A 16651-nucleotide genomic window follows, 5' to 3' on the forward strand; every position below is an offset into this window, starting at 1 on the left:
TATCCAAAATGTTATTAAAATTCAATAAGTGCCAAAGATTATAATAGTAGTAAAAGATAGAAAATAAAACATTCACCCCCTCACCCCCCCCCCCAAAAAATCAAACATTGCTATTTTGATTAGCAATCAGGTTAAAATAATAAGTAGAGCAATATTGTAATCTACAGAATACAATAAAATATGTCAATCATAATATTTAAAGAAGAAGAAGACATGCATTGAATAATACTAATTTATTTGTAACAATGTTGTCAATGGAAAAATTGTGTAAATGAATAAAAGCTTAACCAGAGTGACCTTATTTATGTATTTATTTCACAGCATATCCAATAATATGAGGTTTAACAAGAGTCATAGATATGGGGGCAGTTATGTGACGCAGGTTCAACTCTGAGAATTTTGCATTCTCCAGGTCTTTCCATGTGGTCTTTCTTACGCTACATCCATCAAAAATCAACTTCCAGGACGGATTCAGCGCTTTCTGAAAAAAACTAATCCAGCTGGATTCATCTATGTCGGCCACGTGTTCTATGAAGTAAAAAGCTCCACCCTACAATGTAAGAAAGAAACGTAAGTATTTTTTTTTTTATAGGACATTAAATAGAAAACCCAACATAGTTGTATAGACATATTATGATATAATTTGTGGGATAACAGAACTGAGCTCCTTTTAAAACTATTATAGACTAATTTCATCGGACACTAATTGGTTATGATAACCAGTTCAGTGTTCTTCCTTTCCTGATCTCTGGTATAAAAGACGCCCAAGTAAACATGGAAGCTAGGCTTGAAAATATTGAAAAAACAACAAAGGAATTGATTTTTTTCCTTTAATCTATGGATATAATTTTGCTTATCTCAAACAATCATTAAAACCTATTTAGATGATACGACAATCTGAGACCGAGCGTTGATAGGATACCTATCTAAACAGGCTGGCAATCACTAGATGAACAATTAAAAAACATGCGTTCATCAGGTGGATGACTTTAAAGTAGGCATAAAAATCACCGTTATCGGCACCACCTCTTCCTGTGTAAACAGGTAAAATTCTGTCATTAACATGGTATTCTATGGGCACAAATTGATCATATTAAAGGGATTGCCCAGTCTTAAGTTATGTGACTATGTGACTGCAGACTTGTAACTCTTCACATTACATGCACTAGAGTCTCTTGCGCCGGAAGTGGGCGGACATACGACTGCAAGAATGCAATTTGCATGCTAATAGAATGTACAATTCCTACTAGAATGTATCCAGCCTTGTTCAAGACACTTGCATTGAGCGAGGCTGCGCCCATTTAGTCGGCACTTAACTTCCGGCACCGGAGAATACTCACAGCTCGCAGTGGACGCAATGTGAGGATTCATAAGTCTGCAGTTATAGGGTAAAAATCTACCTTAAACAGTGATATTGTATTAATCTATGAATATTAGATAACAGGCATGTTCACTGCAGTGCACATAGTAAGAGAAAACCAGAGGTGGAAGGGTTGTTTAGAATTCTTGTCCTGCACTTTAAAACCAGCCAAAGTCATTGCATACAACTCACCTTTGAAACATCAAATATGTGACATAATAAACTTACAGTTGTCACTTTGTACCGTATTTCACAATCGTATACACAGTATTTACAGACAATTCAAATGACTTTTTTTTAAAAAAATTGCAATTTTATTGAGCTTTTTTTTTACAACAAAAGTAAAAGAATATAAAAAAATGTGCAAATTATGTACAAGGACAATCAGGCCAAGACATAAACCTACTAAAAGAGAAAAGTAGTAACTTGTAAACTGCTTAAACAGTGCAAAAGGATTACATGGTGAGCAGCAAAGTAGTAGCTAAAGCAATTTATTGGTACAGATTTACTTACAAGGTGACTTGCAATTTAGTAATGCTAAGCTTACCAAGTCATCGCTCAACAAAAGGAAATCAATGGGGGAAAGAAAGCAAGATAGTCTGAAGACTGCTCACAAGATCAATGAACAACAGCTCAAATCTGAGGCATAAAGAGACTTTTGTGGTTTGACTATCTGGCTGTTTAGTAAAGGACTTCATTGGACAAATGAACGAAAAAGTAAAAGAAAGGGAAAGGAGAGACATGGAGCCCATCAGCTGTAAACCTGAATAGTCAACCCATCAAAGTAACAACTGTACACAGAATGGAGAAAGTAAGCCAGGCAAAAGAAGTATTTCTACCATGGTCGGCCAAGGGGACCAAATTGACTGGAACCTATCCAACATATCAAAATATAGCTGTCAAATGATTATTGATTGTATAGCAAGACATAATTTTGGAGACATTTAGGCCATGTGCAAATGTTGCGTTTTTTGCCTCTTTTTACATGCAGATTTGTCACAAAAACCTGAATGGAATCCTGATGCCAACACGTTGCTTATTTGTGACTTGCAGATTTGGTGCAGGTTCAAATCTGCAGCACGTCAATTCTTTCAGTGTTTTTTCAGTATTTTTTTCACCCATTGACTTCAATGAAATCAGTAAAAAACAGAGGTCAAAAAATTATTGCAGATTTTTATTAGCGTTTTGCTTGCGTTTTTTTGCATGCGTTTTTATACAGCAGTGAATGCTGTAGAGATAGATAATAATAACCTATTTGGTCTCAGTGTCAATATGAGACTCAAATGTCCCTTGGGGACATACATATGGTAACTATTCCTTTGCATTGTTTATAGGTGTAGTAACCCCTTAGTGACGGAGCCAATTTTGACCTTAATGACCAGGCCAAATTTTTGGAATCTGACCAGTGTCAGTTTAATAACTTTGGAACGCTGCAATGGATCCCAGTGATTCTCAGATTGCTTTTTCGTGACATATTGTACTTCATGATAATAGTAAAATTTGTTCGATGTGACTTATTTGTGAAAATATTGGAAATTTGACGAAAATTTCGCAATTTTCAAACTTTTAAATCGTATGTCTTTAAACCAGAGAGTTATGTCACACAAAACAGTCAATAAATAACATTTCCCACATGTCTACTTTACATCTGCATCATTTTTGAAAGTTAATTTTTTTTACTAGGAAGTTATAAGGATTAAAATTTGTTCAGCAATTTCTAATTTTTCCAGCAAAATTTACAAAACCATTTTGTAAGTGACTTTGTGGGGCCTATATGACAGAAAATACCCAAAAGTGACACCTAAAAACTGCACCCTTCAAAGTCCTCAAAACCATATTCAAGAAGTTTATTAACCATTCAGGTGCTTCACAGGAACTAAATGTGTAAGCAAAAAATGAACATTTTTACTTTTTTCACAAAAATTTTACTTTAGACCCAAATTTTTTATTTTCACAAGAATGACAGGATAAAATTGACCCCAAAATTTGTTGTGCAATTTCTCCTGAGTACGCCGATACCCCATATGTGGGGGAAAATTATTGCTTGGGTGCATGGCAGGGCTCAGAAGTGAAGGAGCACCGTTTGACTTTTTGAACACAAAAATGTCTGGAATCGAGCGTGGATGCAATGTTGCATTTGGAGAGCCCCTAATGTGCCTAAAAAGTAGAAACCCCCCACAATTTACCACCTTTTGGAAACTACACCTCTCAAGGAATGTATCTAGTTGTATGATGAGCACCTTGAACCCCCAGATGCTTCACAGAAGTTTATAACGTAAAGCCGTGAAAATAAAAAAAATAAAATCACACATTTTCCCACAAAAATGTACTTTTAGTACCAATTTTTTTATTTTCACAAGGGTAACAGGAGAAAATGGACCCCAATATTTATTATGTAATTTCTCCTGAGTACGCCGACACCCCATATGTGGGGGAAAACTATTGTTTGGGCACACAGCAGGGCTCGGAAGGGAAGTAGCACCATTTGACTTTTTGAACACAAAAATGTCTGGAATCGAGAATGTCGCGTTTGGAGAGCCCCTCATGTGCCTAAACAGTGGAAACCCCTCACAAGTGACCCTATTTTGGAAACTAGACCTCTCAAGGAATGTATCTAGATGTGTGGTGAGCACCTTGAATCCCCAGGTGCTTCACAGAAGTTTATGATGTAGAGCCGTGAAAATAAAAAATCGACATTTTCCCACAAATATGTACTTTTAGCCCCAATTTTTTTTGTTCACAAGGGTAACAGGAAAAAACGGATCCAAAAATTTGTTGTACAATTTTTCCTGAGTACGCCGATACACTGTTTACATACACTAAGATTACTATGCCTTTAAACAATTATGGACTGCCCATATGATGATGTCATGTGTTTGGAAGCTTGTGATAGTTTTTTTGGCAACATCTGAGTTAATTACAGACACCTGTGGATGTATTTTAATGCACACCTGAAACACACTGCTTCTTTGTGTAACATCATGGGAAAGTTTAAAGAAATCGGGCAAGATATCAGAAGAGAATTGTGGTCTTGCACAAGTCTGGCTCATCCTTGGGTACAATTTCAAGATACCTAAAGGTGCCTCGTTCATCTGTATAAACAATTATACGCAAGTACAAACAAGATGGGAATGTCCAGCCATCATACAGCACAGGAAGGAAATGGGTTCTGTGCCCCACTGATGAACGTGCTTTGGTCTGACATGTGCATATCAACCCAAGGACAGAAGCAAAAGACCTTGTGAAGATGATGGCGGAAGCTGGTAAGATTGTGTCAATAACCACAGTGAAATAAGTACTGTATCAACATGGGCTGAAAGGCCACTCTACCAGGAAGAAGCCATTACTCCAAAAGAAACATAAAAAAAGGCAGATTAATGGTTGTAAATGCACACAGGACCAAATACTTACATTTTTGGAGACATGTCCTGCGGTCTGATGAAACTAAAATTGAAATCTTTGGGCATAAATGACCATTGTTACGTTTGGAGGAAAAAGGGAGAAGCTTGGAAGCTTAAGAACACCATCCCAACTGTGAAACACAGGGGTGGCAGCATCATGTTGTGGGATTGTTTTGCTGCAGGAGGGACTGGTTGGTGCACTTCACAAAATAGATGGCATGAGAAAAGAAGAGTATGTGGCAATACTGAAGCAACATCTCAAGACATCAGCAAGGAAGTTAAAGTTTGGGCGCAAATGGATCTTCCAAATGGACAATGACCCGAAGCATACTACCAAAATGATAACAAAGTGGCTTAAGGATAACAAAGTCAATGTTTTGGAGTGGCCATCACAAAGCCCTGATCTCAATCCTATTGAAAATTTATGGGCAAAGCTGAAAAGGCTGCGAGCAAGGCGACCTACAAACCTGGATCAGTTACACCTGTTTTGTCAGGAGGAATAGGCCCAAATTCCGACCAACTATTGTGAGAAGCTTGTGGAAGGATATCCCAAATGTTTGACCCAAGTCATTCAGTTTAAGGGCAATGGTACCAAATACTAATGAAATGTATGTAAGTAGTAAAAATGCCTTAAAAAATTCTCTCTCTCTCATCATTCTGGCATTTGGCAAATATTAAAAATTATGGTAATCCTAATTGACTTAAAAAGACACATATTCATGTTTTTCTCAATAACTGACATGAAATCAGAATAATCCTTTCCTGTTTTATATAGTGTATGTAAAATTCTGGTTTCTACTGTACATAGCATATGGCAACCATAGCAATACAACATTATGAACGTAATGTTACCTGGATAGACCTGAAGATAGCAGGAGATAGAGGCTGAAACATAGAATTCACGGATGTGTCACTTGTCAAAGTGCGTGCTGCAGTTTACTAACTGTGAAGGATTTATCACCAAGAGAATAACATAGCCGGACTAGTCCGGCAACTAAGCGCCTCACTGTTTATAGACTTTGTACATGGAGTTAAACACCGCCTGGTGTGAGCAGGGTTAGCTTTCTCAGCTTCATTCTAAAATCTCTGATTGTGTGAGAACGGCTGCACCCAGTAATAAGTGATTCATAGTTGGATTCAGCATCCTTTTGCCTACATCAAGCTTCTCTCAGATGAGAAAGCAAAAGCCTGCTGACAGATTCCATTTAAGTATTTTATTATATTTTAATTGTTTCAATAAAAATGTCTATTTTTTATTATTTATCTGGCATACGTATCTTCTTATCCTAGGATAATATCATATGCGTAGGTTGTGTTTAAATAATATGTGAACCTACCCCAATTAATCACCTTCATAAATCATTGTATTGACACCATGGCAAGCCTATTATTAAATGTATGGGAAGTTTTCCTTTTGCTGAGTAATATGCAAGAAATTTGTATAAATTATAATTGTGCAATCTAGCTGGTAAGGTCTCAACAAAGAACAAGCATGATTATCCTTAATTTTCCCTGCTCAATTCTTAAAATCCCTATGTAAAAAGAACTTGCTGTCCATATATGTGACTGCAGACTTGTGAATCTTCACATCGTATGCACTGCGCAATGTTAGGAATCTCAGGTGCTGGCGGCGAAACCGAGCAGTCATGTATGTGATATGCATACGTCTGGCTACATTCCAACTACACGTGTGGCTGGGAGTATGCATATCATATACTTATGACCACATGATCGCTCGATCTCGCCGTCGACACCAGCAAATCCTCACAGTACACGCTGCATGTGATGTGAGGAATCATAAGTCTACAATCATATCGAGTGACTGCAGAATTTCGTGATAAGCCCGAACAACCCCGTTAATAGACACCAAGCATTTAAAACATGTAACATGTCCATTCTTAACTCAGTAAATGACCCCAAAAAATGACACGCTATTCATATTTGGTCTTTTCAGCGTCTTTTAACAGCTTCAGGTATCCAAAGAGACCAAGTGGTTAATATAAATGAGCTGATAATGTTTCAGGCTTTTTCCACTCTGAAGTCACTTCATAGTTTATAATAGAAGTAAATGGAAAGGCTCAAAAGATGTCGGGGCGACTTTTTGAGCGTTTTGATAGTGTTTTTTCTTGGAAAATCTACATTGTATTTAGCTCTGCAGCCACTATTCCACGATGTGGCCGGTATAACATGCTCAAACTGATGAAAGGATGTCTGTTTTGTTTTTTTTAATTATTATTATTATTTATTATTATAGCGCCATTAATTCCATGGTGCTTTACATGTTTAAAAGGGGTATACATAGCAAACAACAAGTACAATAACGTGAACAAAAACGAGTCGGCGACTGGTACAGGAGGAGAGAGGACCCTGCATGTGAGGGATCACAATCTACAAGGGATGGGTGAGGATATAGTAGGTGGGGGTAGAGCTGGTCGTGCAGCGGCATGGTGGAGCGAGGGTTACTGCAGGTTGTAGGCTTGTCGGAAGAGGTGAGTCTTCAGGTTCCTTTTGAAAGTTTCCACGGTAGGCGAGAGAGTGTGATATGTTGGCGTAGAAAGTTCCAGAGTAGAGGGGATGCAAGGGAAAAATCTTGTACGTGATTATGGGAAGAGGAGATAAGAGGGGAGTGGAGAAGGAGATCTTGTGAGGATCGGAGGTTGCGTGCATGTAAGTACCGGGAGACTAGGTAGCAGATGTATGGAGGAGACAGGTTGTGGGTGGCTTTATATGCCATGGTTAGGGTTTTGAACTGGAATTTCTTGGCAATGGGGAGCCAATGAAGGGATTGACAGGGAGGAGAGGCCGGGGAATAGCGGGGAGGACAGGTGGATTAGTCGGGCAGCAGAGTTTAGGATAGATTGGAGGGGTGCGAGAGTGTTAGAAGGGAGGCCACAGAGCAGGAGGTTGCAGTAGTCGAGGCGAGAGATGATGAAGGAGTGCACTAGGGGTTTTGCAGATTCATGTTTGAGGAATGTGAGGATCCGGGAAAATATTTTTGAGCTGGAGTCGGCAAAAAGTGGAAAGGGCTTGGATATGAGGTTTGAAGGAGAGATCAGAGTCAAGGGTTACCCCGAGGCAGCGAGCTTGCGGGACTGGGGAGAGTGGACAGCCATTGACTTTGATGGATAGGTCAGATGGGGGGGGTTGAGCGAGATGGGGGAAAGATGATGAATTCAGTTTTATCTATATTAAGTTTTAGGAATATAGCAGAGAAGAAAGATGAAATAGCGGACAGGCAGTGTGGGATTCTGTTTAGTAAGGAGGTGATATCAGGTTCAGAGAGGTAGATCTGTGTGTCGTCAGCATAGAGGTGATACTGAGAGCCGTGAGACTCTATGAGCTGTCCCAGGCCAAAGGTATAGATAGAGAAGAGTAGGGGTCCTAGAATTGAGCCTTGGGGGACACCGACAGATAGGGGGCGAGATGAAGAGGTGGTGTGTGAGTGGGAGACACTGAAGGTCCGGTCTGTTAGGTATGAGGAGATCCAAGATAGGGCCAAGTCGGTAATGCCAAGAGATGAGAGAGCCTGTAGTAAGAGGAAATGGTCTACTGTGTCAAAGGCAGATGACAGGTCCAGAAGGAGAAAGACAAAGTAGTGTCGCTTGGATTTGGCAGTCAGTAGGTCGTTGGTGACTTTAGTCAGGGTAGTTTCAGTAGAATGGTGTGGTCGGAAGCCAGATTGGAGGCAGTCAAAGAGGGAGCAGGAGAGGTGGGAGGACAGCTCAAGATGGACGTGTTGTTCCAGTAGTTTTGAGGCATAGGGGAGAAGTGATATGGGGCGATGGCTAGACAGAGAGGATGGGTAAAGGGATGGCTTTTTGAGGATGGGTGTGATCGAGGCATGTTTGAAGCATGAGGGGAAGACACCAGTTGTTGGGACATGTTGAAGAGGTGGGTTAGAGTTGGGATGAAGACTGCGGTAAAATTTGGGATGAGGTGGGACGGGATTGGGTTAAGTTCACAGGTGGTGATATGTGACTTGGAGAGTAAAGAGGAAAGTTGATCTTCCATTATGGCGGAGAAGCTGGTTTTGGAGAAGTTGAGTAGGTATGAGGAGGGACTGTGGGGACTTATGACAAAAGCTTTGTCTGCTGGCATCAATCTTCTGCTTGAAGAATGAGTCAAAGTCTTCAGCTGAGATGAGTGGAGAGGGAGGTGGTGCTGGGGGAGGGAGGAGAGAATTAAAAGTACTGAATAGCTGTTTGGGCTTGTGAGACAGGGATATGAGAGATGAGAAGTAAGTTTGTTTTGCTGCAGTGAGTGTGAATCTGAAAGTAGTGAGGGCTTGTTTGAATGTGATGAAGTGCTCATTGGAGTGGGACCTTTTCCATCTCCGCTCAGCAACCCTGGATGCCCGTCTCAGTTCTTTAGTCCAGCTGGTGTGCCAGGGTTGCCTGTTGATTGCGCGAGTTTTGGTATGTATGTATGAGGGGGGAGACCGAATCAAGAGCTGCAGCTGTTATGGTGTTATATAAGGTGGCCGCAGCATCTGCATCGTGTAGGGAATTTATCTCTGTAACAGGGAGGAGGGATTCAGAGAGTGAGTGTAGGTTGAGGTGTTTGAGATTTCTGCGAGGGTGTGCAAGTTTTTGGATGGGGGATTGTGGACCTGGAGAGGAGAGGGGAGAGAATGTGAGTAAGTTGTGGTCACAAAGAGGGAGAGGAGAATTAGAGAGGTTGGATAGGGAACAGAGGCAGGTGAAGATGAGGTCCACTATGTGTCCATGTTTGTGAGCGGCTGCCTTTGAGAAAGGCCAAAAGGAGGAAGTGAGGGATAGAAGCTTGGAGGCAGATGAGTGGGAAGTGTCAATGGGGATGTTGAAATCACCCATGATGATAGTGGGGATGTCAGCGGAAAGGAAGTGAAGTAGCCAGGTGGTCTAGTGGTCTAAGACGGTGGTGGCTTACCCTGGGGGGCGGTTTATGACAGCCAGTTGGACGTTGGAGGGGGAGTAAATGCGCACGCAGTGCACGTCGAAAGAGGGGAGAGTAATGAAGGGTGGCAGTGGGATATGTGAGAAGGAGCAGTTGTCTGACAGGAGAAAGCCAACTCCACCACTATGCTTGCCGCTGGGGAGGGGTGTGTGGGAAAGGTGGAGTCCGCCATACGAAAGTGCAGCTGGAGAGGCTGTGTCAGAGGGTGTGAGCCAGGTTTCGGTGATAGTGAGGAAGGAAAGTTTGTTAGTAGTGAAAAGATCATGAATGTAGGAAAGTTTGTTGCAGACGGAGCGAGCGTTCCATAGAGCTCCTGTTAGTGGGACTGGGCGGATGGGTATAAGGTTAGAGAGGTTGCGGAAATGTGTGTTAGATATAGGATGAAAGGTAGAAGTGACTATGGGGATGTGGTGGGAGGGGGCTGGGATTTGGAGAGATATTGCCAGCAGTGAGGAGGAGCAGAGAAAGTGTTAGCAGGTGGGAGCAGGAGAGGGCATGAGGTGGCGGTCTGTGCTTAGAGATGCAGGATTATATGTTGAGGAATAGTTCTGAGGAGGTGAGATGGATGGGGAGGATGGAGGAAGAGATGACCAGTTCCTTACTAGGTTTAATCATTATGCTTTAGCTAATTTTCATCCTTCCTTTTGTTTTTCATATCTGTGTCTGTTTTTATCATTAGTGTGGCATTTATTTTTCTTGCATAAAAAAAAAAAAATCCAAGTTTTTCAAATCCATTAAATAAACATACAGCACTGGGATGACACACAGATGGCGTCTCTGTGCTGTCATTTTTTTTCATGACCTCTTGAATGTAAGATTTTGATCTGCACATCTGATCAAAATGGGACATCTCATTTTTTCTTTTTTTTTTTGCGGCCACTCGGTTAAGCAAAACATACAGGCATGTGAACAGCCCCATAGAGTAATGGGTACATGTTCTATTTGTGAAAAACATGGATAGATCACATATGTGAATTACGAATGTCCAGACGTTTGAATCAAATTTTAATACTGAACTTTTTAAAAATGGTGCACATAAGTAATAAATCTGTTGTGTTTAGCCACACGTCAAAACGACTCACCTTTTCTGTACACTTATGAAAATTGTCGACAGCACAAAAATCTGTTCTACTTGGAACATTGATTTGATAAATTTGTGTAAAATTATGTGTTCCAAAATTCAGTTGCAACCAATTCCAGAATTGTAGCACAAGAATAATTCAGTCTAATTTGGACTAGACAACAGGACTAAACAAAGGACTGAGAAAAAAATGTTTTAAAAAAGGACAATAACTCAATATTAGAGATGAGCGAATCGATTCGCAGGACCCAAAGTCCAGTTCCCAGGTCAGTATTCCACAGCCGATAAATGGGCAGATGCAAACAGCCTTGGAATACTGACTTGGTTGCTTCACCAGAGTCCTACGAATCGATTCTCTCTACTCAATATAGGTGGCCATAAACAAAGTACAGCTGATAGATACCACATCTTTTCAGACAGCAAAACTGCAATTTTTTTTTATCTCAAAAATCTTTTGTTGTCCTGGTTATAAAAATTTCAGCAAAAACCTTGACAAAAGATTTGTTAATTGTTCATAAGGGGGTTCGAGTGGCAATATTAAGCATTTTTCTGAAACATCTGATACTCGATCTGTGTCTGGCAAAGGAGGAGTAATCAACCATCAAAAGACATACTTAAAGCTTGCATAAACTCTGAGAAAGCCATGCATTTTTTAACATTATATAAAGCTTGCATACATTTTGAGAAAGACAATAATTTCTTTGGAACAAGCTCATGTCGTGTTAAAATGACTACAGTCATCATTAAGATGTAAATAATGTACCATTAAGAAATCATTAAATCTTGCACAAACTTTTCAAGTCCATGCCAAATTGTTTGGAAAAACCATGCCAAGTTGTCCAAATCTGCACTAGTGGTTTCTGTACGCATAGTAGTGGTTTTCTGCTCAGTCAGGAGCCATACCAGAAAACCATATGTGGTTTTACTTGCCGGGTACACTTGCAAATTGTCCTTATGTTTAAGGTTTGCAATGATATCTGTAATATGCCACAATTTTTTGGTGATTTTTCAAAAAGGCTGCAAAAATAAGAAGGTAACGTGACTGACGTTGACCATTTCTTTCTTTTTTTAGTCAACACTGGCTTGTACAGATGTTAATGTTTTTTTATCAGTAAAACTGCATTGTATAATGGTGGCAATTTCTAGGTTTTATCATTTGCTTCATGACCACATACAGTGGGTACAGAAAGTATTCAGACCCCTTTAAATTTTTCACTCTTTGTTTCATGCAGCCATTTGGTAAATTCTAAAAATTTCATTTTTTTCTCATTAATGTACACTCTGCACCCCATCTTGACTGAAAAAAAAACAGAAATGTAGAAATTTTTGCAAATTTATTAACAAAGAAAACCCGAAATATCACATGGTCACAAGTATTCAGACCCTTTGCTCAATATTGAGTAGAAGCACCCTTTTGAGCTAGTACAGCCATGAGTCTTCTTGGGAATGATGCAACAAGTTTTTCACACCTGGATTTGGGGATCCTCTGACATTCTTCCTTGCAGATCCTCTCCAGTTCCATCAGGTTGGATGGTGATTGTTGGTGGACAGCCATTTTCATGTCTCTCCAGAGACGCTTAATTGGGCTTAGGTCAGTGCTCTGGCTGGGCCAGTCAAGAATGGTCATAGATTTGTTCTGAAGCCACTCCTTTGTTATTTTAGCTGTGTACTTAGGGTCATTGTCTTGTTGGAAGGTGAACCTTTGGCCAAGTCTGAGGTCCAGAGCACTCTGGAAGAGGTTTTCATCCAGGATATCTCTGTACTTGGCCGCATTCATGTTTCCTTCCATTGCAACCAGTCATCCTGTCTCTGCAGCTGAAAAACACCCCCATAGCATGATGCTTCTACCACCATGTTTCACTGTTGGGATTGTATTGGGCAGGTGATGAGCAGTGCCTGGTTTTCTCCACACATACCGCCTAGAATTATCACCAAAAAGTTCTATCTTCGTCTCATCAGACCAGAGAATCTTATTTCTCATAATCTGGGAGTCCTTCATGTGTTTTTGAGCAAACTCTATGTGGGCTTTCATATGTCTTGCACTGAGGAGAGGCTTCCGTCGGGATACTCTGCCATAAAGGCCCGACTGGTGGAGGGCTGCAGTGATAGTTGACTTTGTGGAACTTTCTCCCATCTCCCTACTGCATCTCTGGAGCTCAGCCACAGTGATCTTGGGGTTCTTCTTTACCTCTCTCACCAAGGCTCTTCTCCCACGATTGCTCAGTTTGGCTAGACGGCCAGGTCTAGGAAGACTTCTGGTTGTCCCAAACCTCTTCCATTTAAGGATTATGGAGGCCACTGTGCTCTTAGGAACCTTGAGTACTGCAGAAATTCTTTTGTAACCTTGGCCAGATTTGTGCCTTGCCACAATTCTGTCTCTCAGCTCCTTGGGTAGTTCCTTTGAGCTCATGATTCTCATTTGATCTGACATGCACTGTGAGCTGTGAGGTCTTATATAGACAGGTGTGTTCCTTTCCAAATCAAGTCCTATCAGTTTAATTAAACACAGCTGGACTTCAATGAAGGAGTAGAACCATTTCAAGGAGGATCACAAGGAAATGGACAGCATGTGACTTAAATATGAGTGTCTGAGCAAAGGGTCTGAATACTTATGACCATGTGATATTTCAGTTTTTCTTTAATAAATCTGCAAAAATTTCTACATTTCTGTTTTTTTCCAGTTAAGATGGGGTGCAGAGTGTACATTAATAAGAAAAAAAATGAACTTTTTAGAATTTACCAAATGGCTTCAATGAAACAAAGAGTGAAAAATTTAAAGGAGCTCCAAGTATAGGCACAGTATGGGTGCATTCACAATTTGCTCTTATATTCTTTGTTGTGAATTTCAGAAAGTCACTACAGCAGCTAAGGTCATTGGTACATTTGATATTTTTTCCTCTGACATGCATTTTGCTGCAATTTTTTCAATGTAACCAAAGAAATGAGCTGCATTATAAGCTGGTATATGTGCAAAATGTAAGAGCACGTTCACACGTTGGCCATTTCTCAGATAAAACATAAGAAAAAAACAAAATGAGCATGTACGCTACAGCAAATAAATAAGTAAATAGTAATACTACATGTAGTTAACATAGGGTTGTTAATTTTCTTTTGTTTTTTTCTTTTCAATTTTCCCAATATGGCAAAAAAATTGGCATTTAAAAGAGGAGTTCCAACCAGGGTTACCAACTGTCCAGAAATTCCAGGACAGTCCGTAAAAATAGGGCACTTTTTTGCCCCGTCTGTAAAAAAAAGATTGAGGTGTCCGTGACTTTTTTGAAGCTGAAGAAACTTCTACAGATTATTTTGACTGTAATTATAACCATTTTGCAGTTAACAGTGAATGCAGCTGATGCCTTCACATTAGAATTATGGACTGTAGACATGTATCACTCATAATCTTAATAATTTATTATGGTTTTCTAATGTGTCTGTAAAAAATATTGTCTGCCCGTGATTTTTTTGACAAGCTGTCCAGAAATAATAAAAAGCCAAGTTGGCAACCCTGGTTCTTACATGCCACAATTTTCACCAGGGCACTGCATTGCACATGCTCAGTTGCAGAAAGTCAGTAATTTTATAACACCATAAGATATTCTTTGGAACATAATCAAGCCATGCTGAGATAACATAGATCACAGGTCAACAACCCCTTGATTGCAACTGAAAGGTCGCCATTAAATCTTTCATAGCACAACTTTCAACTTTATGAATTTAAAAACTTAGAGTTTAGGAGCCATCGTAGCAGGCATCCTTCACTGTCCTACATGGTTCCCTTACTTCACTGCACCAATGAAGGTGGCTGAACGGCCTGGAACATGTCGGACATGAGAACTCCCAACTCTCCTAGATCGAATAGTGCAGTGCAGGATTTCTGGTGCTGTTCTGGGAAGTCTCATTCTCACATTGTTACTGTGCACACCTGCATTTATTAAAAGTTGGGTGCTATGACTATGTGGACACCTTAAGGCTACGTTCACACGTTGCGTTTTTCCAGTGTTTTTTTAATGCAAATTTTAAGCTGCATTTAAACTGCTTAAAAAAAGCAGGTTTTGCTTAGTTTTTGCTGCGTTTTTGTCAGGGTACATTTGTCTCTTGTGCATGCTGATAAAGGTTAGTGCATAAAAAAAAAATCTGATACAACTTCATCAGGTTTTGGCACCAAAAACGCAGCAAAACCTGATACCTGCGTTTTTTGCAACGTTTTTGCACTTACCCATTGCTTTCAATGGGTCAAAAACGCTGCTAAAAAGGCTGCAAAAGCACTGAAAGAAGTGACATTCAGCATTTTGCAAAAATGCAGCTCTCTGACAAAAACAGTCAGGAAAGAAAACCAAGCTGTGTGCATGAGATTTCTGAAATCTCATAGACTTTGCTGGTACTGTGAAACACAGCTGAAAATTTGCATAACAAAGCACTGAAAAAAAAAACGCAAAAATGCAACGTGTGACCATAACCTTACTGATTGACAAAACTATCTGCAGATGACGGGTAACTGTTTGAAATAACTGTTCATGGTGGTCTGGGCTGAATAGAGGATAAAAACCTGCGAGTCGCTGGATGTACTTGTGTATTGCTATCATATCCTGTATTTGTGGCCGCGCTTAAAGGGATTTTTCAATTTCACTTTTTTTTTTTTTTATACAAAAGGCTTCCTGTAAAAAGTACAAAATCAGCTGTACGTACCCCCTGCTACTCCGGCCCAGCTCTCTACAACAGCCCCTGATCTTTGTTGATACAGCCACAGTGGTGACATCACAATGACAGTATGCAACGCTCCCCAGCCTCCTGCTTGTGTGGCACCCCAGGGGTCTGGTTTCCACAGTAACGGCAATGTTATGTCTGAGAGCAGGTGGGAGGTCTCTTGGTCAGGGATCCTATGCATGCCACACCTCCTGCCCAGCCCTGGGAGGGGAAGAACTTCCCCTATATAAACCTAGGGCTGAGGCAGGGTTAGTGAGTAGAGAAGAAGTAGAGACAGAGAAGCAGATATAGGAAAAGAACATCAGGAGCTCTGTGGGAGCAGTACTACAAGGAGTCAGGGGCTGGCAGCTGCAGAGCTCGCCCTGACTGAAAAGTTATCACCGGACCCGGAGTCTGAGGCTGTGGGGACTAACTCCTATCCAGCAGCAGAAACCGACCGGCAGGGGATTGCAGGTCCTCTGGCCCAGAAACCCGAAGGCACGGTCACACGCGTGGGACCAGCACCGCCGTCTTGGAGCGGAAGCTACTAGAAGGCCCCGAGTCACCGGCCATACGGGCGAGCACCACACGGTACACTCAGGGACGTGGGCTACTTATACCCGCCTCTAGCAAGGTAGCCGGAAGAGTATCGTTAGTTTGGGAGGCCTACAACTCCGCCTGGCCAGGGGAGATCCCATCTGCTCAAGGACTGACCAGGCCCCAATCGCTAGCCAGTACTCCGGGAGGGTCTATCTTTGTCACCAGTAAAGACCCTGAACTACACCGTACCGTCTCCGAGTGGTTCCTGCTACCTCCATCATCCACGTCGGCTGCCCTGAGGCCATACCCCTCCCGTTGGGGGTTATACTATCACGCTGCACAATCCTACCACCGGCCTCAGCGGTCTGCCCTGCAGCGGCAGCTCCTTAGCTGTACTCAACGGGTGGCGTAGTCGTCCAACATCTACCGCTAATACAGCGCCACTTAGTCTGACTCCCTAGGCACGGACCGGATCACCGCCACGAGACTACAACCCTCAAGAGATCCGGCTCCGGGTAAGCTCCCGCGTGCACAACGCAGCGCGACACAGGCCCAGGGGCGCGTCAACTTTTGGCGTAGTCGGCAGGATTCCGTGCCCGCAACCACCGGGTACTGCGTGCCTGAAAAAAGAGACTTTTAAACTTACCATCG

The 16651-nt window shown here is 41.3% G+C and overlaps 1 protein-coding gene across 1 annotated transcript in view; it reads right to left on the bottom strand.

Moving 5' to 3' along the window:
- Positions 1 to 214: 214 nt before the first annotated feature.
- Positions 215 to 16651, bottom strand: part of LOC141250679 (thiol S-methyltransferase TMT1A-like) — a 35634-nt gene continuing 19197 nt past the window's right edge. The window contains exon 2 of the mRNA XM_073670063.1: positions 215 to 550. Within this exon, the coding sequence (XP_073526164.1) occupies positions 311 to 550 (240 nt within the window). The 3' untranslated portion in view covers positions 215 to 310. The remainder of the gene's footprint in view (positions 551 to 16651) is intronic.

The sequence above is a fragment of the Phyllobates terribilis genome, unplaced genomic scaffold, assembly GCF_046119375.1.
Source record: "Phyllobates terribilis strain yellow unplaced genomic scaffold, ASM4611937v1 Scaffold_2__4_contigs__length_985480577, whole genome shotgun sequence".
Classification (NCBI taxonomy): domain Eukaryota; kingdom Metazoa; phylum Chordata; class Amphibia; order Anura; family Dendrobatidae; genus Phyllobates; species Phyllobates terribilis.